The sequence below is a fragment of the Acanthopagrus latus genome, chromosome 15 (genome assembly GCF_904848185.1).
Source record: "Acanthopagrus latus isolate v.2019 chromosome 15, fAcaLat1.1, whole genome shotgun sequence".
In the NCBI taxonomy this organism is placed as follows: Eukaryota; Metazoa; Chordata; class Actinopteri; order Spariformes; family Sparidae; genus Acanthopagrus; species Acanthopagrus latus.
In genome coordinates, this window is record NC_051053.1 from 6,567,375 (window position 1) to 6,588,392 (window position 21,018).

At 42.9% G+C, this 21,018-nt stretch overlaps 1 protein-coding gene across 3 annotated transcripts in view; it reads right to left on the reverse strand.

The window, feature by feature from the left end:
• The window catches only part of zgc:171482 (zinc finger protein), a 55,246-nt gene that overhangs the window by 30,593 nt on the left and 3,635 nt on the right, over positions 1–21,018 (reverse strand). For all 3 annotated transcript variants that reach the window (XM_037124049.1, XM_037124048.1, XM_037124050.1), the window contains exons 2-3: positions 7,220–7,336; positions 3,872–3,964 (exon numbers count right to left, since the gene is read on the reverse strand). In XM_037124049.1, the coding sequence (XP_036979944.1) occupies positions 3,872–3,964; positions 7,220–7,330 (204 nt within the window). In that variant the 5' untranslated portion in view covers positions 7,331–7,336. The remainder of the gene's footprint in view (positions 1–3,871; positions 3,965–7,219; positions 7,337–21,018) is intronic.

Genomic DNA, 21,018 nt, shown 5'->3' on the forward strand with positions numbered 1-21,018 from the left:
TCTACATCTTCCCTCCCCATGGGCAGAGCTGCTGAGATCTGGTTCTGCCCAAACCTTGTTGCACCAGGACGAGGAAAATGAACCGCGGCGAGCCGACGTCCCGCGACTGCGTGGTTCTAGACTCGGGACGAAGAGGCTGAGCTGCCTCTCTGCGGCAGCCTGCAGTGGCAGTGGTCTCACCTGTCACAACACACTGAAGAGCAATAGAAGCAGTCGACCGAGCTTTGACTGAAACACAAAGACGAACGTACTTGAAAGGAGGAAGGCAACGCGAATCCTGTCGCTCAGTGACAGATGTTACACCAGGGATTTCAGTGAGAGTGCGGGGAAAGTTTTAAACAATTTCAAGTGTGTGTGGGTGACTGACATGTGAATAATTGTCAGCTCATTACAGCTGCCACTCCGCTGAACCACTTTAAACAATAAACAGCATCTCCAGCTCACTGTTTCCCTCCGCCGCCCGTCTCCGCTGAAAGTCATCAACCTTTTTGTTTCGTCGCGTTTGATTTCTAGATTCCTGCCGTCGCTCATCTCGGTATTCCTCGCTGTGTTTTGTCGCTCACCGTCTCTACCTGTCGAACCTCGCGCATCTGTTGAGAGCTGATTTGCATGCGACCCAATTGTTGTTCCTGTTTGTGTGCATGCCAGAAACCTGCATGTGGCCCTACAGTGACGTCTGCATTGCAGAATATTTTGTGTTTGGGTGGCTTCATCCTTGCTCATGCACCTAACAATAGACTCCTAATTAGCTGTGTTAATCTTCATCTCCTTCTGTTTTGCTTTCTCTCTGCTCCTCCTTACTTTTCTCCTACTGCTCTGTGTCGAGGCGCTGTGGGAAACATTGCTAAATATACACATGGAGCAGCGCAGGGAAACAGACGCTCTCATTTGGAGTTTGAAGAAGCGCTGAAAGTGTAAATTGAAAGGAGCGACGGTGCAAATATAGCATTAGAGGAGAATGAAAGGCGAGGGGGGGAAAAAAGGCATTTTGTTATCTCTTGCCCTTTTGCGCGAGAAGAAAACTGCTCAGACGGAGAAAAAGAGCACGGTGGAGAATAGGGAGAGAATAAAGGATAAAGTCCCCCCCCCTTTCATCTGGGAACACCTTTACGACCTACTTTCCCCATGTTTGTTCTATGGTAACACTCTCACCTTCACACAAACACACAAACCTCCAGGCATGGCATTTTACACCGGGTAGAGGCTGGCATTTGATTCACTCCTTGAAAATCCTGCTCTGCCGCTCCCATTGGACCGCACCGTGTCAATCGTTACGAGAACAAAGGGGCAAAACACCGAGATGAAATGCAGAGTAAAGATGTGCAAAACTTCCCCGGGGAGAGAAAAGGGGAAAAAAAGAAAAATAAATAAATAAATAAAAGAAGAAGATGAAAGATGTGAAAGAAGAAAACTTGATCCCAAATTGAATGGCGAGAATTTCATCTCTGGAGATTAGCTACGTTTTACATCAGTTCTCCCGCGTTGTCAGATAATCAATGTCATATCTCTGCGTGAAAGGTTATGAACAAAGTGCTAGCTGTGGCGCTCGCAGTACGGTACAGTAGATGAGCTGAGTGTGCGTGTGTGTCCGCGCGTGTGCGTATAGCCTTTTGGTGTGTATTCAGTGTCCCGTATGAGGTGAGAGCCAGGAGGGGCTGAGTCATGTCTTATTCACTTAGGGAGACAGATGGAGACGCAGGTGTGTATATCTCTACAGTATGTGTGTGAGTGCGTTTGTCAGCCCGCGTGCCCTCGACATGCCTCCAGTATTTCATGAGCGTCTGCAGCATGGTGCACGTTTATCACCTTTCTCCATCTGATTGTACGGCTTGTGTTGAGAAACATATTCCGCATTTCAAGAGTCTTGAAGGTACGAGACGGCTCACACGCACGTCGCAGTTTGGTATAGTTCCGTGGTGGCAAATGCTATTTTTAGTCCAGCCTGATGCTTCAAACGCCTGCTGCTAACGATTATTTTCATTGTCCATTAATGTTTCGATTATCCTCTCAACTGATCCATTAGTCTTTTGGTCCATAACAAGTTGGAAAATCGTAAATATGTGTCAGAGAGGATCTCTGAAGCCCAAGATGAAGCCCTCAATGTCTTGCTTTGTGCACGACTCAAAGATACTGTCATAGAGGGGTAAAGAAACCAGACAATAGTTTTTCCTTTTGCTTCCCTTCTCTCTCCAGCTGTCATTTTTTTTGTTCCTCCAACCATTACGTCAGTCATATTTGGTGTGATTAACCATATCTAAATACTTCCAAGGAGAGGCTGTTAACATGTGCACTGCTATTCTTATTCTAAGCCATTATCGTGTCTCGCTCCTCTCCGGCTGACGGCTTTTCACTCTGCCTTCGAGTGTGGCTGTGAGGAACAGCTATGAACACCATCTACAAACTCTTTTCAAGCATCACATGGGCCTGAATGTAATAAGTCTGCACTGCACTGGAGCTTCTTGAATGGATCTCAAACTTTTGGCTTGTGAAACAGATATGCAAAGAGACCTTGGATGCACATAGATAAAGGTACTAGTGTGAGAATGGAGACACACTACATGTGATGGTGAGGGGAGAGGTTCTGCTTTGTAAAACAGACAAGGTGTCACCTCTCCAATAAAGAACATTAATATATCAACACGCATGGTTTGAGGAAGATGTGACTCCTGCCCCATGTGGCAGTTCTGGCTGCTTATACTCAAAATGTGTTAATCCAGATCTGTCTTCATGCATTTGCCCTGCTGGATTTATGGATTTGATCTGAAATCTGCTTACTTTGAAGATGTTTGCTTGCAGCCACAAACATCATTATTCAGGGTTTTTCCAACTTTGCATTGCTTAATCGTGAAGTGCAACCTGAGATCACTCGCTGGGGGTAAACATTTCAGCTCCCTCTTCTTTTTGTTGTGAGCGTCCTGTCAGTGGAGGACAGAGGGTCATCGCTGCACAGAGCTAATTGGCCCAGCACCACGTCCCAGGGTCTTGGCTGTTGGCGCTGCACCTCCTCCCCCTCCTTCTCTGCCCTTTCTCTCTCTGGCACAGCTAGAATTTGTCAGTTAGTTTGATAAGCTTTATTTTTCCACCAGCTGTGTCCTCAGAGTGTGTGGCTCATGTATACTGCGTGTGTATGTGCGTTCCTCGCCATGTGGGATTTATAGGCTTGCCAGATAAGCGGGGCACACAATGTACTATAGTGCTGTATCCCTCCACACAATGGTCTATTACGCTCACATTTCTTTTCACACACACACTCAAACTGACGCAAACACACACAAAACCCATCAACACAAAGTGAAATTTTAATCAACGGCAAAATAGATGTTTGCTTCGGATGGATGCAAATGCAGCCTCAGCATTTGCTACAATTGCAGAACAGGGCCTTGGAAATAAACAGACACAATGGCCCACCTACGGCATGCAAACACACACACACACACGCACGCATACAGACACACGAACATTGGTAATGCACTGACCTCCCTAGGCACGGCCTGCAATAGTCAGATACAGAGCTGCTTTGGTGGCGTTTGCCTTCGACTAAATCTTACCAGAAGCACCACAGCGAAAGCACAACCTCTCCTGGGAGAATTATAGCACAACAACTGCACACAACAGATCAGATGTTCCCATGAGCACTCGGCTGCTGTGGAAAAGCCTGAGTGAGTGTGGACAGGCCCAGCGAAGGATTAGACTGAGGCCAGTCACTAGTGTCTGTCATGAAAACATGCTTCAGTTTGCTGTTACACAGAAAAAAAACAGGTTGATCTGTTGACCACTTAGATGATAAATGAAGTAAGAGTGAGGGGATCGTTGTATGTTCAGCAACACAGAAACACACACACACACACACACACACATAATGAGAGCATACTGGGTTATCTGGCCTCAGTCTCTTGGAAGGTGGTCCGCCGTCTTCAGGGTGAAGCATGTAGAACAGACGTACCTTGTTGGCATGTTTCTTACTCTGAGAGAGAGGGAGAGAGGGAGGGAAAAAAAGAGAGGGTGAGAGTGTCAGCCAGTGAACTGAGTTTTATTTTATCAAGTCAGCCAAGAGGAGAAAAATCAATGTATGTCACTCCACCTTGGCAACTCCCTCCGAGCTCTTATCTCTGTTTCAGCTGAAGATGCTAGCAGACATTTCGCCCTGCGGCTAGTAGACTAATGGCCCCGGCCGGCCTCCGCTTTTTGGGAGGCCAGTGTGAGGTTGTCGGGCAGGGGAAGGGGGTCAGGATTAAGGTCTCTTCACTTCATGTATGTACACTGTGGAACTGTCAGATGCTAAAGCGAGTTGTTCATTTAAGCCTGAAATTAACATGGGCTGATCAGAAGTTGCTATATTTAATAGAAAACTATTTATAGAATAACCTGAAGAAGAAGAAGAAGAATTGAGCTTCAGATCAATGTTTTTGATCACAGGGGTAAGAGAACTATTTAAAGAACAAGTTTTTTTTCCTTATACTTGGATGAATGAACTTTAATCAGCTACCCAATGAGTATTTTCAATTTCAGACACGCGCTCCCTCAACCTTAATTCATATGTCGTGAAAAAACAGATAAGAGATTAGAATGAGTCTGCCTAATATTCAGAGCTTTTGGTAAAAAGATGTGCAGAACTGTTCTGTTGAGGGTTTTTTTTGTACTGCTTGCTGATTTCCCATTGCTGCGTTGTTGTTGCCCCACCTGACAAAGCTATAATAAGCAGAACCATACAGTAGTGTTTATGTGAAAGGACAGCGAGCTGTCCTTGAAGCTGCTAACTGTCACTTTAATGCAGAACAATGAAAATCACTGGACACACTGCAGGGGAAAAGATTAGTGCAAGTGTGTGTGTGTGTGTGTGTGTGTGTGTGTGTGTCAAGACAACTCTGTGCGTTTGTGTACAAGGTTGACGCAGCCATCATGCCCCATACATAGCATTTTATTGACATGCCCTGACCTTCACTCCTGTCTACAATACAACATCTGTTATTATCTATAAATTCCACCCCGGGTGCGATTTTTCCGAGGAAGTGTTGACAGTTTGTGTCTTTACTGCCACACCTGCAATCAAATACGCATTACTGCATGACAGAGGGAGGAGACAAGTCATGATTGTGTGTATGGAAAGCATCGAGGGAAGAAAATATTGATTTTGATTGGCATTGAAAGTAATTTCCGCATGCGAGCACTTGCATTAAACACTACGAACACGAGTACTCATGAGCATCCCCGGCTGATTTTTGAGCGACAGAGGTGATTTAAAGGTGCCTTCAGTTTTATCCAGAGCTGCAGTCCCCTGAGGCTGATCACTTCACTGTTGAATCCAGATGATTTGTGGATTTAAGTTTTGTGGGAATAGAATTGTAACTTTGGGTCTATATCATGGCTGCTCAACAGCACAAAAAAAGAAAGCGACTGAAGACTCTGACAAGACACTGTACTTGCTGCTCCAGTGCTTAGATTGGATCCTCTGCCCCCGGGACAAGAAAGCCCCCCCCCCCCACATCCCTCTACCTCACTTGCCTCCTCACTTGTCAGACTACTTTAATGCATTTTGTCAGTGCTTGTGTGTGTGTACGCTTGTGTTTATAGGTGTATAAATGGTCATGCAGTAGATGGCTCAGGGATACGGGCTAAAAGCGGGACCTTGTGTCACCATGGTTACCCTGCACTGACCCTCACCCTCCTCTAATGGACTGTGCATGTCTCTCCGTCTCTTCAGTCTCTGTTTTTTTTTTTTTTTTTTGCCAGTGACAGATCAAGTCGGAGGAGACAGACAGGGCAAAGGACAACTATTAAAAAATGTCTGCCACATACTCCCTGTGTATTTGTGTTGCACGTTCGGAATGTATCTCACATTACACGTGGTCAGATTCACATCCTCACGCCAAGCCACACACTACAACTTTGTAGAGCATGGACAAAAAGACAAAAAGAAATCATGTAGGGGATCACCGTCATGATATATGTGTATAGTGTTTTAATAGACCTAACCTATTTGTATAATCGCAGTCAGCTAGACTCTGTAAGTCTGTCATCAGGTAAACAGGTTATGAGATTTTCATGTTTTGTTTTCAGCATAAAATACGTCAGTAAATACCCCACGTTTGAATTATAAAGCGCTTATGAGTCTTTACGAGTGGCAGTGGCTAACAACAGGCTAAATGACACTACGGAGGTTGTCGGGGACACTAACCGTTATCACTGCCCCTCAGCAGTTCGTTTTGACTTTTTTTTTTTTTTTTTTTGACTTCTGTCAATCACATTTATACTTCAAAAATCATAAAGGTGATTTTTCTTCTTGCAGAGCAAAACATGTTCACAGAGCTCATTTTATGAAATATCCCAAAATCTAATTGAAAAATCGCATTTACATTTTCTTGAAGGAACTATTGCTACGCTGATGCTAACTTCTGGTTTATGACAGAACTTTCTTTTCTTTTTTCCACCTTAATTGTACTTCTCTCCTCATCTTCTCATTGTTATTTCTGTGGCTTCCTTAAAACAATATCAGTTAACCCACAACTTGTGCTGCAGGTAGAGCTGCCCTACCTCACCTCCTCTCCTTTTTGAATCTAACCAGTCCAAACTTTTTCCTGTCCTGTCTCCATGATCCACTGACCTCTACTCTTTTTTTTTTTTGTCAGGGGGGACACCGAGGACAAACAGTGAATCATATTTGACAGAAACAAACATCGCTGAATTGTGCAGACAGACTTGGGCTGAGAGACAGAAAAAGACCGCGTTCACATGCGTGCGGACACAAACACACTGTCATTGTCCCTGTTAATTCTCTCCAGATAAGGGCCTTGTCCTCATTAGTCTGCTTGTTAATCCCAATTGTGTCTTGTAATCAAGGGCGACCTCAATGCGGTACATGCATATGTGCCTGTGCGCACACATACGCACACGTGCACACACACACGCACTAGTTAAATAATGCATCGGGGTGATTATTTAATGGCCTTTCATTGAATTAAATCTCAGGGAGTCTGCTGAGAGGTAGACAAGATTAAACATAAAGTGCGCGTGTGTGTTTGTTTGTGTAACCAGCATTACCATGCTGCATTAAGTCCATGTATAATGGATGAGCAGCGTCTTGAACGGCACAAGCACAAATTGGTACAAATAAGGCTGATGCAAAGTGTGCAGTGCAGGAATCTATCTGTCAACCGGAGATCGTAGAATTGCGAGTCATTTTCCGTGCAAAATGTTCCTGTGTGAGCAGAGACGGACTCACCTCGTAGTGAGCGGTGCGCTGGGACTCGGAGATGAGCTGGGCATTACAGATGTTGCAATAGCTCTCTGTGAACAAGCCTCCATCCACGACGCCCGCAGACTTCATCTTCATCTGAGACTACATAAAAACACACCCACCCCCAAAAAACATATGCAATTATGAATATGATTAAATGCAGGACAGAATAAAATGTCAGTGAACCAATATAGTGTGTGTTAGGGTGTTAGTGTGTTAAGCTTGCGTGTATCTCATCTCAATTTAGAAACAGTTTTCCCTCAGAGCGACAGATTCATTATGACAGTCCCAGCCCCAAATATGTTGATCCTCTGTGTCAGAACATACTCTCATGCATGAGTTTTGGCTCCAGTCTTGGAAACAGCGGCCTGAGGCTCTGGCTTGAGTTTCTGTATCTGACTTAGCATTAAACTGTTAAATATATATTTCTTAAATGTTTGGCATCATTTACAAACACTCCAGATGCAGACAGAAAAAAACAACGATTACTATTGTTGGCCAGGGTGGCCTGAGGCTTTACTTATATAATGCAGTGTTTGAGTTGATTTGTAGAAATGCATCACATTTTTATCAGCTTATCATTTTAATATGTACAATCATCATCTGTAACACAACTAGTGACACCAGCAAACAAAGACATTTAGTGGGGTAAAAAGTACAATTTTATACAGTGGTGGTGGAGCATGATGGTAGAAACTTTGTTCCTCTGCCTTCAGCCATATCAATTAACCAAAGGAACATTGTTAAAAAGTTTATGAACATTCAAGAAACTTGGAGTTTTAGTTTGCTGGCCAACCATATTAATCACCTGCTTCCATTTAGAACCAGTTGCAAATAGTCTGATCCTTAGTTTCTTTAATCGATGTCGTCATGTTTTTTTTCTGACAGTTTTGCACTGCAGTGACATTAAACTCATGCTTCTCTCATGCAACAAGAAGATGTCATGGCGGAGAGGAAGAAATGGTCTATAGCGTAGCTTCATTTCACGAGGAAAAATGACAACAGCGCTGGTTGTAATGTGTGTAAAATGATGATTTCACATCATCAAGAATTGGCTGAAACGTCTTTCTATGAAGCGCGGTCTTAAATCCTGTGAATGGCACGTTTTTGACGCGCTTTGCACGAGTGCCACTGCTTCAGCTGAGCTGCCTGCCTGTGAATGAGCAGCCCTGCAGGCAGGCTTTACAGTTGTTTTCTTTGACGAGGAAAACCTACATAAAAATGAATGCTGTACCAATATTTCCTCATTTCAGATGGTGTCACATTGTTGCAATAGCTAGCTCAACTAAAATCACTCAGGAATTAAAAAACAAATCGATAAAGAATCAGCCGGATCAGCAGATTCATCCTTATAAATCAATTGGACAAAGAAGACATGTTTTGATTGCCTTTTTGTGTGATAACATTTTTTAACTCTGGATCAAAGACACCTTTCCAATCCATCACAGAAACTTTCAAGAATTTCTGAACACTAGCAGAACAGCAAACAGCAAGGTCAAGAGCAACTTAGGTGAGGGTTACAGTCTCTGAGGTAAACTGCTAAAGGTCTCCAGTGAGATTCCCTGGTGAGAGACTGTGTCTTAAAACCTTGTCAGTGTTGGTATATCCCAACCAGTAAAAACCACTGAGACCTGAGCACCCCACTGGGAGCCGTGGCTCTGGTTTCTTAACAACCCGGCAGCAGTGTTTTCTCTTGCCTTTATACTGAGTAATAGAAAATGGTTTAATGATGTGCTCTGGGGTCTTGTGTTCAATTTTCTATTCTCTTCATTATGTGTGCCCCGTAGGCACCGCGCTGACAGGGCTGGGGTGAGTAACGGGTCTGCAGGGAGCGGCCCAGGAACATCAACCATTAAATGGGATGAGCTCCTCGCCTCTCGGAAGCAACAGGACCGGGTGATTGTGGGGCCAAAGTGTTTCATAGTGCAAGTCACACAGATGCCGCGGCGGTCAGCTCCAGTAACTTTACATGGTCATCCCGGGTATCGCAACATCAGCAGGGACAAGTAGTGACGGCTCATATCTAGTCTCGTAATTAGCTTTAGCCAATGCGCAGCACGCTCACACATGCGAGTACACACACACACGCACACACACACTTAACCACGCTACTGGTAATGACCCCCGTCTGTTCTCCTTGTCTCTTTGCTGCAACCTGGACATGCTGTGCAGACGGCTCCTCCATTATCTAATTGAGTTTCAGGACGCCCCCTATACATTAAAACCAAAAAGCACTGCAGACGCATTTCACATAAAATGCAGTTGAACCTGTCTGTGAGGTACAGTGTTCATTCTGAAATGTGACTGATGACAGGCTGGAAACTTGTTTAGTCCCAAGGCATGGACGCATTATTACCTCCACTGTGTGAGGTGTCCTGTGAGACACGAAGGAATGGATATATTTTGCAAACTGACACATTAGATTTGCTGCAGAATTCGTTTCCTCCAGGACTTTTACTGTGGCAAGAGAAAGACCTTGCGCTGTCTGTCTGGACGCCAGCCAGGCAGAAACGAGCCTATCTTTTAATCTCGCGGCTAATTAAAAGCGATTGCGACTGCAGAAATATCCCTATCTGCCTAATATCTCTATTACCTCTGATTATTACATGCAAGATGGGAGATGTAGGCTAATTAATAGAGGCAATCTGTTGGTGAGATTAATGGAATGGCAGGCCCGTCGAAGCGAAAAGATGGGAATGCAGATAGTGGGGGGAAAATAATAATGAAAGCAAGAAGGAGAGAGGGAAAAAAGAGTCGGCGGGGAGGTTTATTACTGGAGCATGTGATATCTTCATGTTACATGGGTTTAGAGATCTTAATGGAAAAGAGGTTTCATTCCTACCGTGTCGGACCAAAGCAGTTAGCGCTTGTGTTTCATGAAAATCTAATTGATTGTAACTTCATCATCAGTTTCGAAACCAGCGTGAACCACAGATCGTCATGTGTTATGTTTAGTATCAGACAGTTCAACTTCAGTTCATCTTTCAATCCCGTCTTGGTTTACAGTGTAGTTTGCAACTTATTTTTCGCTCGGATGCATTCAGGGGTCACTGGAAACTGTGTAATTGACGGTGACGGCGGCGTGTAACAAGTAAAGGGAGTTTAAATATAGATGATACGTGCTAGAGGAGCCTGGTGTCAGACGAGCGGTCGGAAATTTCATCGCCCCAAGAAATCTATTTTCTCAATCAGCGTCTCAGTTTGAGTGATGGGCTCCACGTGGAACAAAAAGTTTCTGCCAAAGTTGGAAGAGTTCAGCAAGTCAGGTTGTCGTGAATAAAGTTGAAATGTTGAGAACAAACTTGACGTTCCGAGATTATGGTCGACCTTTTTTAGACGGCATCAAACAGAATGCCTCGTGCAGATGAATCAGTGAAACTGTCATCAGAATTGGCTTTAGTGCAGCTGTCAGTGTTACGACTTTGAAGAGGTTGTTACACTACACGCATAAAGTTACACTCCAAGAATATCGTAATGGCAGAGACCTTAAGAGACCTTATTATCAACATTTCTACTTTGTCTTGCAGTGCATAATTGGAACAAAAACCAAAAACTTCCTCCTCTCTGCTTTTTTCTCACCCCTGGCCCTAATGCTCTTTTGTAAGTAAGAGTATTATGTCGAAGAGTTTGCCATTTATAGCAAAGCCAGTACAGCTGGATTTGGCATGAAAGGTTCTGCTCCTCGAGGAAACTTTTTGGGGACCTCAGGCAAAGGAATGTCTTTTTGAAATTTAGAAACACATCGGCTCTCTCATTACAAATGGTATTCCTTGTAATTGTCAAAATATATTTCATCTTTGTTTTCGATTTAATTTATTTTTAACTCTTAGCTTTTCCTGTAAAGCTCTTCATACATAACTTCACGCATTGTCAGATGAACAGAGACTGGGAGTTGCCCATTCCAGTGGAGGGTAAACAGTATGCAGAAATGGACAGTAATGGATTGTGACGTATTTAATTTGGCTTTACAAAACAAAAGAAAACAACTGTGTTGTTTTCACACGGAGTAAAGTTATAAAAATTTGATGTTGCGTATGTGTGCGAATAACACTTTGGGGGCTTTGAAGCTTCAGTGAGAATCCCGTGAGTATTCGAGGCTCTGACGGCGTACGAGGAAGCGAGTGTCGAGTCGTTTTTGGTGCAGCCTCTGCAGTCTGGGCCCCGGGGAGACAAGCCGGTGCCACTGGTATTAACTAAAAGAGATGCATTTAAGTGAATACATAAAGCTTAACAATGGTTTATATGTGTGATGTCACTGCAACACGCCATATTCTTTCAACCCAATGCCTCCAAATGTACAGTATTATTAGACGGGGCGGGCAATGCTGCTTATGATCCCATGAGTACTTAATTTGCCTTTGTTAGACCGCTTTACTAATCATTGAAAAAGAATGCGCAGTCCAAGCTTTGCATTTGGTCACTCTAAACCCCCTCTCACCCAGGACAGACAGAATAACCCCTAACACCAAGTGGCTTTTTTTCTGTCATTGTGTTTATTGGCTCCAGTTCCTGATCAGCAGGGATGAAAACATGACACCTGGCTGAACGTGCTGATTTCTGTTCCTTTTTTCAGTTTCAGAAGTTGCCGCATACGTCCACCCGCCTCAGTTCCATAAGCGCCGGAAAAATCATTCAGTTTCAAGGAGGGAATCTGTAAAGCATAAAACATGTTGATGTTCTCCATGCTGCTATTTTTACTGTTCCCCTGTTTTTTTCAGACGTGTTTGTGACGTCAAAACATGACACATGAGAGAAAAGAAAGGCAACTCACTCATCTACCGGCAATGGCAAAGGAGTCAGTAGCTGAGAGATTAGAAAACATGCATATATATGCTAATTTGTTGTAAAAATCGTATAACTGCCTGTCTAATTACATTAAGTAAAGAGCTCCGAGGCTGGAGATTGCAACCATAAATAGAATAGCAGAGCATATTGTCCATTCACTGTTGAAAAATCTGAGTTGCAGCAATGGTTCTGGGATTCTGCTGGGAGAACTTATCCCCCGTCATAAAAAAATATGTGAATATTAAATGCCACATCCAGCACAAGAATTACAGCACAGGAGGTTGGATCAGGGGAGGGAGCTGCGGCAGGAAGTGATGTTGGTGTGGTCAGGTTAAAAATGGCCGTGTTGCCTACCTTCATGAAAATCAGTGCATGTTTTGAGGCACACAGCTGTGCAGCTGCCAATCAATCAATCAATCAATCAATCAATCAATCAATCAATCAATCAATCAATCAATCAATCTTGTGGAAAGAAAAGGGTTGTTTTACATATCTCCATGTGAAAAGTCAGGATTTTGCAGTATTTGATTCTCAGCCTCATGACAGTTGATGGGTTGTCTGCTGCTGTTGCCAGGCCGTTGTCAATCAAATGAAGTTGACCCCTCACGGCCCTGGTGATTGAGATTAGCATAGTTTTTAAACACCAGCGCTAATAAATGCCAGTTTGACAGATAATAATTGAGGATGTTTTAATAATCTTAAAATGAAACTCTCGCCAAAATGCAACCCAGGCTTTTTTTTGTTAATGTATATGAGTCAAATCTTCCTGTAAAAGCATAATTACGATGAAAGTGGCACTTTATTTATTTACCGTATTTTTGTTTTCGGGTCAAACTTCTCAGTGGGAGTGCTACAGCACTTTTACGATAGCATCAAAATCGCTCTTTTTAAAAACACTAAGAAGGCTCAACACAACATGAAACTTTGCTCACAGTATCACCAGGGTCTCTACGAGAGTTTCACTTTCACTTTGATGTTTCCTCATCTAGCTGGAAGTATGTTCAGAGAGAAATACCTCAAGACTCAATGAAAATACATAATGGAAAAAGAGGTGACTGCATATAAAAACACAGAGTAGACAAAACGTCTTTGGTTTAGGTTTGTGAAATGATGAACATTATGCCAGTAGCTCATATTAGAAATGAAAAAAAGAAAAGCCCTGAACTCAATTAGAAACAGAATTGCAGAAATAAGTCTTAGCGAGAGCATGAAAGCCCGAGGCCCTGAAGACAGAATGAACCTTAAGGGTATTCCCTTTTAAGACCACATCAAGTATTTAACATCAGCGTGAACTCTGAGCCCTCCCTCAAATCTCAGCCTCTGGCCCACCATTCATTAAAAAGCTGGCACTGAATCGGACACAGCCTTTTGTTCTTTTGTAATAAATGCAACCACTTAGACTGTTTCCTGTCGCCTGGGCTTAGAATATTAATTAGTTTGTAATATCACTCGCTAATATATAGCGTTGTACTACGCGAGGGCCCCATTGTACAGACAGAGATATGGTGTGATGTTTTATCCCGATGGAGAGCTTCAGAGACGGCGCTCCTATTACAATTCACACATTTTCATTTCTCTGACGGCCCTGAAAGCCCACCTTTGTTCAGTAAGATACATACTGAAGACGGACTGCTGACAGACAGACAGATAAATGTGCCGCATTGAATAAATTACGCGAGAGGGTGAGTGATAAAGAGACAGAGCGAGAGAGAGAGAGAGAGAGAGAGAGAGAACAGCAGGTGGTTGGGGCAGCAGGGCTTCTTTTAACTCCCCCCCCCTCCCCATCCCTTCCTTCCTCCTCAATCTTTCATTTTTTTTCTCCTTGAGGAGGGTGACTGCCGCGAACCGGACTGTCTGGTCCCCTCTTCGCCTTCCTCCTCTCACATTTCATATAGTTCTTATCTCATTCGAAAGAAAGTGGTGCTCCGATTCAACTGTCAAATTATGCATACAGACGACGAAATATCGACATCAGCCTGAGAGCCAATGACCTGTCTAATGAGTCCCTAGTGGGAATAACAAGAGAAAGGGTTCCAGGGTTAATACTATGGAACCCTATATTGTAAAGGCACTCTTCCGTGTCACTTTGATGTTCCACAATTCCTTTCCTGTTTCACTCTTGGTAATATAATCTTTCTGAACACTGTCTTCCCTCTGCCTGGCACCCCCCCCCCCCAACACCCCCCTCGAACCAGCCCCAAGATTAACAACCCTCCCCCCTTTGTACAGTAGCAATCAAAGGTACTAGACTGAGGGAAATGAAGTCTTTAAAAGGAGCCGGAGCTCAAGTCTGATCCGAATCCACATTCATTATGTTTGCATTGCAGGAGCTTGCTTTGTATTCTCCTTGCTCAATACTGAAAAGTGCAAACATACACAAACTCAAACACGGCCGGGGTACAAACACAGAAGGCTCGCTGTGGGATGCAAAACTAAGAGCTAAAACCTGATGACCCTAAAATGAGTGACAAACGTGTGATTGGGGTGCTTTTGTGTGCACATCGGAGAGTGTAGCGTCTCTGGGAGGTTAGTTCTCGACTGAAGGAAAGGACTTGAAGAAAAAAAGGACCACCCACGAATTACATTTCCGTCATTGTCTACTCTCCTGCGAGCCGATGGAAAGGTGGGTGAAGTTTCATCATCCACAAAACTTTTCTGGAGCTTCACAGCAAAACAGAGTCACAGCATTTTCCTAAACAAGTAGATGGGACCTCTGGCTCGGCCTGTCATCAGAACTATTCCTCGTCTACTTCACTTCTTTAGGAAAACACTTTTTTGCAGTGAAGCTCAAGAAGTAAATGTTCTGTGGACCACGAAACTCCCCCATATGAGGGGGAGACAATAACTGATTCTTTTTATTGTATTATTAACTTTAAAGTAAGAATGTCTTACATGAGGATCATAATAAACTTAATCTGCTCCTTTTTAGGAGGGCGTATTGCGTTGGCATGGTACATGTCAGACAAAGGCTCTGTCACAATTTGACATTTTATCCTGTTTTAAGCAGTCGTTTTATGAATCATTTTTGCCTTTTAACCAACATGTTTTAATCAGGTAAAGGTTTTGCTCATCGGATGTCTGGATTTTACTTTTACAACCTCACTGCAAACTCTTGAGTGCTACTTGCTTATCTGATTTTGTTTTAAGCCTGAAGGTTGACGACTAGATTCCACCAGATAGACATGTCCGGTCCGGCTCCGCTGTGTCACAGACCTGCCATGGCAGCGGAGCTGATACGTTTCACTTTAGTCTATGTGTTTACTTCCACTGGCTCTGCTGCGTTGCGTATCTGCTCTGGCAATCTGGTTCCTGCCGGAGCAGATATGCAGGACTTCCATTTCTGCTGGATGATGGAGCACGACGCAGCAACCGAAATAACAACATAACATCCAGTTAATTTTCGAAATAAAACATTCTGTGTTGACGCCAGCACAAAACTCACAAAAAAGAGACAAATACGAAGCTCTTCTACTAATCCTTCGGTTGGGAACACTTGGTGTTGTTGTTTTTATAACACATACTTATAACTTTGGTCGTGCATGAACTGTGTGGTCTCGCAGCTCCAGCTGTCTGGCACTCAAAACCCAGCCGATAGGGGTTGCCAGGTGACAGATGAAGGAGAAAAAAAAACATACTGCACCCGGAACGCAATGGACATGCATCCAGTTGAATCTTAGACTAAGCTAGCCAGCAGCTTTTACTGAGGATTTTAAGCAATCTTAATTTTGCATTGTTCTGCTTGCCCTCTACTGCATTGCGTCAATGGATGCAAGGATGCTATGCACTTCTTGTGACCCTGTTCTGAGCTCTCGGGACTGCTTGTGTTCTGGCCAGACATCCCCACCTACATTCCTTTCATAGCAGTAAGATTACATTAATTGTGCATCCTTGTGCTAAAATCGTCCATAAAGCTTCATTTAACTGATATTTACAAATCGGCCTTTTCACCCCTGATGAGTTTGCACCGATGGTTTATTTCAACTTAGTCACCAACAGGGTAAAGTCTCCTGGGAGGAGAGGGCCCTGCATACAAATACACACTTAATGCCAAGGTCAGGTCACCCATTACTCTCCCTGAGTCAGTGTGTGTGTCTGTGACTCTTCTTCTCCTTTTGCTCACTGCTTGTTGTGCCCCAAATTCCATTTTTGACCTAATTTTCCTTTCTGAGTTATGTGCAAGTCGCCTTGCTATTTACTGAGTGAAAGACTCACACACGCACACACACATACACACACACACACTATGCTTTTCCATCTCTGTGTCTCTGGCTTTTCTCCATCTCTTCTATCTCCTTTCTCTCCCAGTGGTGGAAATATGGCCTTGAGGGCAGGGATTACTCATGAGGGATGGTGTAGACTTATCTACTCTTGTGAGAGGGGAGCAGATAAGCTACTGTATTATGCACCTTCACACTGGAATAAATTGCAAAGCAACTCCAAGTTAGAGATACTCATTCCTCTTCAGAATACTTGCTGATATTTCTTTTTATATCTAGCTTATATTTTAGAGGAGTGTAAATGCTCACTCCTGGCTCTCCCTTGCAAAAGAGATTATGATCTTAATGAAACTTGCTGAATAAATACATTTTAACAACAAAATGACAAGAAAAAGAAAAATGAAGTTTTTAAAATTCATGCACTGTAAACCTTTTTGGTACGGTAATAATGATAGTCTGAAATGACGTTGACTGGATGCATGGTCAGATTCTTTGTCGATGGCAGTGTTGGTGGATCAGTCGGTCAACCACTGAAGACTAAAGACTGAAATATCTCAGCTGCAATCGCTTGAATTAAAAAACAAATTTGAAACATTCATGCCTCCCTCAGGATGAATGGTTTTAACTCAATTAAATTCAATTTATGGCTCCTAGATGATGTATTTTACTGACTTATGTGATCTCCCGAAATTTCCTTCAGAGCCACCACAAGGTGTGAATGTATTTAGCAATTTAGCCTAAAGCAACACATCACCTGAGTACATAGTCAGTCATCAGCTTGGCTGTGGTCTTATCGTACTTCTGCACAAACATTGCTCATGGGTGATTTGACTGATAGATCATGATAACATACAGAATCTGAGCAGTTAACCATCACAGCTAAACAAATCTGGGGAAACCTAGAAAACCACCTTTTTTTTTGTTGTTGTGGTGAAGTAGCACAGCGGAGAGAAAACTTCAACTTGTTGGATCTTTGAGTTTCTCCAGTTTAAAAGGGATAGATGAGATTGAACCGGAGGTCCCCACCAGCACTCTCTCTACTCTTTATAACCTCTCTGCCTTCATCAGACCTTTTTATTCATGAGCATGCTGTGGTACTTTTATCTCTGAAAATCTCTCTCTCTCTCTCTGGGCCATTACTTGTTAATGGTATTAATAGCAGATCTTCCCCTTTAGGCCACAATATGGATTCATTAGAGGGTGAATGAAGACTATTATCCGGGGCAGAGTTAGGTTTTCCCAGTTTAACCGAGCACATCTCCCTGTGTCTGAGTGTATGCGTGTGTGTGTATGTGTGTGTTCAGTAGACTCTTAGGCAAACTGAGTTAATGGGGGGAAACCAACGGCGACCTGTTTAAATGGGGGTCGTTATGTTACTGTAACATATGGGGAATGCAATGCTTGATGGCAACAAAACTGTTGGAGTCTATCTGTTCCATTAGCAACTAATTGCACCCTTTTTATACATCGGCACATTTTGTCCAAATGTTCTTTTCTGCTTTCGCATAACTTTTCCCAGTTTTCATCTCCATGTTATCCTCTTCAAAGCGGCAGAGCAATTATAGATGTCTGGATTTTTTTTTTTTTTCACACCCAACACCAAAATTCAATACAAAGTGCATTAGATTTGAGACTTCAGTGATGTCACAGCGTGGTTTGACTATCCAACAAAACCAAGAAAGTGGTATGATCAATAAAAAGAGGGCCTTCAAACATGGCATTGCACTCAGCACATGCTTTAAGGATTTAGGCTGTTGGGAGCCCATGGGAGGCGCTGAGAGCACCTAACAATGAAATTCAATATTTTCATGAATGTATTTTCCTAAACCTTGACAGAAACTAATTTAAAAGCCAACAAAAATTTCACACGTAGGAAATATTACGCCATATTTTTCGAAGTCGGATATGCATTATACCAGTCGGCAGATTAGAGCTACATGGGAAGTGGGAGTGAGCAGATTTCCCGCGAGGCAGCGTGCACCTGAACATAAAAGACACGCATTACCTCAGAGACCGAGCTGGAGTGAGACATACAAGTAATACATCCAGAAGATGTTGGGGAGGGAAAACAAGAAGTGTGAGAGAAACCAGCCATAACATTTGCAATAAGCGCAACAACTGAAGTGACACTAGCCAAATAATGCTTCATAATGACTTTCCTCCTCCATATCGCTCCATCCTCTCTCACTTGCCTTGTCTTCATTATTGAACTGACGAGACTGCAAACAGCTAATTAGCAATATGACAGTTACCCCCTTACTAATTAGTAAAATAAGCTCCCTGTTCTGTGAAACAAAAGGCTCGGGCAATGCTCCGGTAAATCTGGTGGTTTGACTGAAAAGCATGTGCGTAAATATTTTCAGTGTCGTGCAGCTGAGAGATGACGATGTATTTTAGTCCTGAGGGGACGTGTACACAAATATCCTTGTGGGATCAGCTGTCAATCACAGGCTGTGTGTTTGTGTGTGTTGGTGTTAGTAGACGCACATTGTCATGCCTGCAGGGATCCCCACAACAAGCCAGAGGTGAAAAAAAAGGTCATTAATGCACCTTTTGTAAGAGGCGTGTGTCTCTGCATGTGTGTGAGTGCTAAAGTGTCCTTCACAGTGTTTCTATGAATGCTCACAAATACATCCTGCGCTGGAATAATTACACAGGTCAGTGATGGGGTTTAATAAGGCAATCACAACAGTTTTAACAACTTACTGGTTATTTACATGCTGGGCCAACCATGGAATCCTTGGGATTGATTGTATTTTTTTTTTTGCTGGTAGCTGTGTTCTCTAAGAGAGTGTTAATACATTCAAAGGATTGATTTTAGCTTTTGGGTTCAACTGTTAGAGTTCGAGTGGCCCTTCGAAAGAGCTAAAAGAACGAGGACGCAGTCAATGGCATTGATCGTGGTACTCAACAATCAAATGATCAAACAAAGGAAGGAATAAAGTGAAATGTTGAAAATAACCTGAAACCAAAAAGAAGACTAAAACTTTCAGCCACTTTGCGATTAAGCTCATGCGGTAAATCAAATAAGATCAAATGAGAACGTCTGAAAAATAAACTCATAGCAAAATCCTCAGAATCAAAGAAATGCCACTTAATACATTACTTTTAATGTAACCACACACCATCCTACAAACTACTAGGGATGGGAATCACAGTGACTCAAGATATGATATGATAAGGTAGTATAGTATCAGGGATTATGTGATAGGGCATGACCTCTGTCTGAGTTGCTCTGTTTTAGCCCAAATGCCTAGTCTGCTCTGATTGGTCAGCTCCCACATGCCTGATCCCCCACGGCTCGCCATGTCTCCGGTCAGCTCTGTCCTGTTTTCTGTTTCCAGTCAGCCTCACTTCTACCATGAATACAGACATAAGCTGTGCAAATGTGTGACATGGTGATGAAGTGTGATGTCAAGAAGCCACGGAGTTGCAAGCGAGACTACTGACGATGCATTTGAGGTACTTCAGGGGCCATGTTTTCTGTAGGACAGTGGAGCTCTTGCTGGCGTGGACTTTTGGACCTTTTACATTCCCAAGCACCGATATGACACACTGAAGGAAAGGAAAAAAAAAACGATAGCAGTATAGTAGGTCTCATTAACATTTTGCATACTTCACACGGTCCATTCATACTACAATGAGCCCATGTAGACAAAGCTTATGTGTGGGAAACACATGAAGAACACAAAACAACCCTAAAAAGGCAAAGTACAGGATTTATGTATTTGTTCACCGCATTGTGGTGTCAGTTCCAGGAACTGAAATAACACAATGTATAAAAAAGTTTTAGCTTAGTGCCTCTTTATCACGCACACAGATTGCAACTCATCCATGCCCACGAGTGCCATCATTCCAATGTAAAACAGCGTTAAACTGTCAAAAGTCTGAACTGCTAGAAAAGTTCTGGACTTAAAAGAATACAACTCTGTGTAAGTTATAATTACAGAAGTCATGAAACAGTGACTGGTTGATCAAAGAGTCAGGGGAATCTGTTTAGATCACCTCCATGCTTCTATTTAAATATCAATATTTGGCGCCAGTGTATCAACAATCATTTGACAAGAGGGAGTAGAATGATGTATTGCCCCATCAATACTTGGTCCCTCCCCTAATAATTAGTCAGGTCACTGTCACAGTCAAGAAAGATAACTGCAAAAGCATTAAAGGACCATTGTTATGACTGTCATGCTGAGCTCACTGTGAGATCCACTGGATTAATTCTATTTAACTTTTTTTTCAGTTCAGTTTCCTGGTAGCTCTGTTCTTTAAGAGAGTGTTTATATTGAGAGGATTGATTTTGGCTCATGGCCTCAACTGTTAGAGCTGTCTTGGCCCTCAAGTGTGCGATGGGGAACAGTGCTTCCAGCAAACTGAGAGCTTAAAAGAACAAGCAAGCAATCAATGGCATTGATCGGAGCAATCAGCAGTCAAATGATCAAACAAAAGAATTAAAGTGCATGTTGAAAATAACCCTGAAACAGAAAAGGAGACTTTCTTTCAGGATTAAGCGCACAGTAAATCAAATAAGATCAAACAAGAGCACAGTCCGCTGAAGATGAACCAAAAATAAGTGCATAAGTTAGACTGAACATAACAATACCAATCCGCCTGTTTCAGTCAGAGAAACTCTGGCTCCCTTGCCATTGGATTTACTGAATATGATTTGTTTTCCAATCACGAGTATGAGTTTGTTACCGGATTAAAACTGTGAAGGCACGGTGTTTGTGATGTGAGTTATATAGCCTCCACATGCACACACCAACCCCATCAACAAAAGTG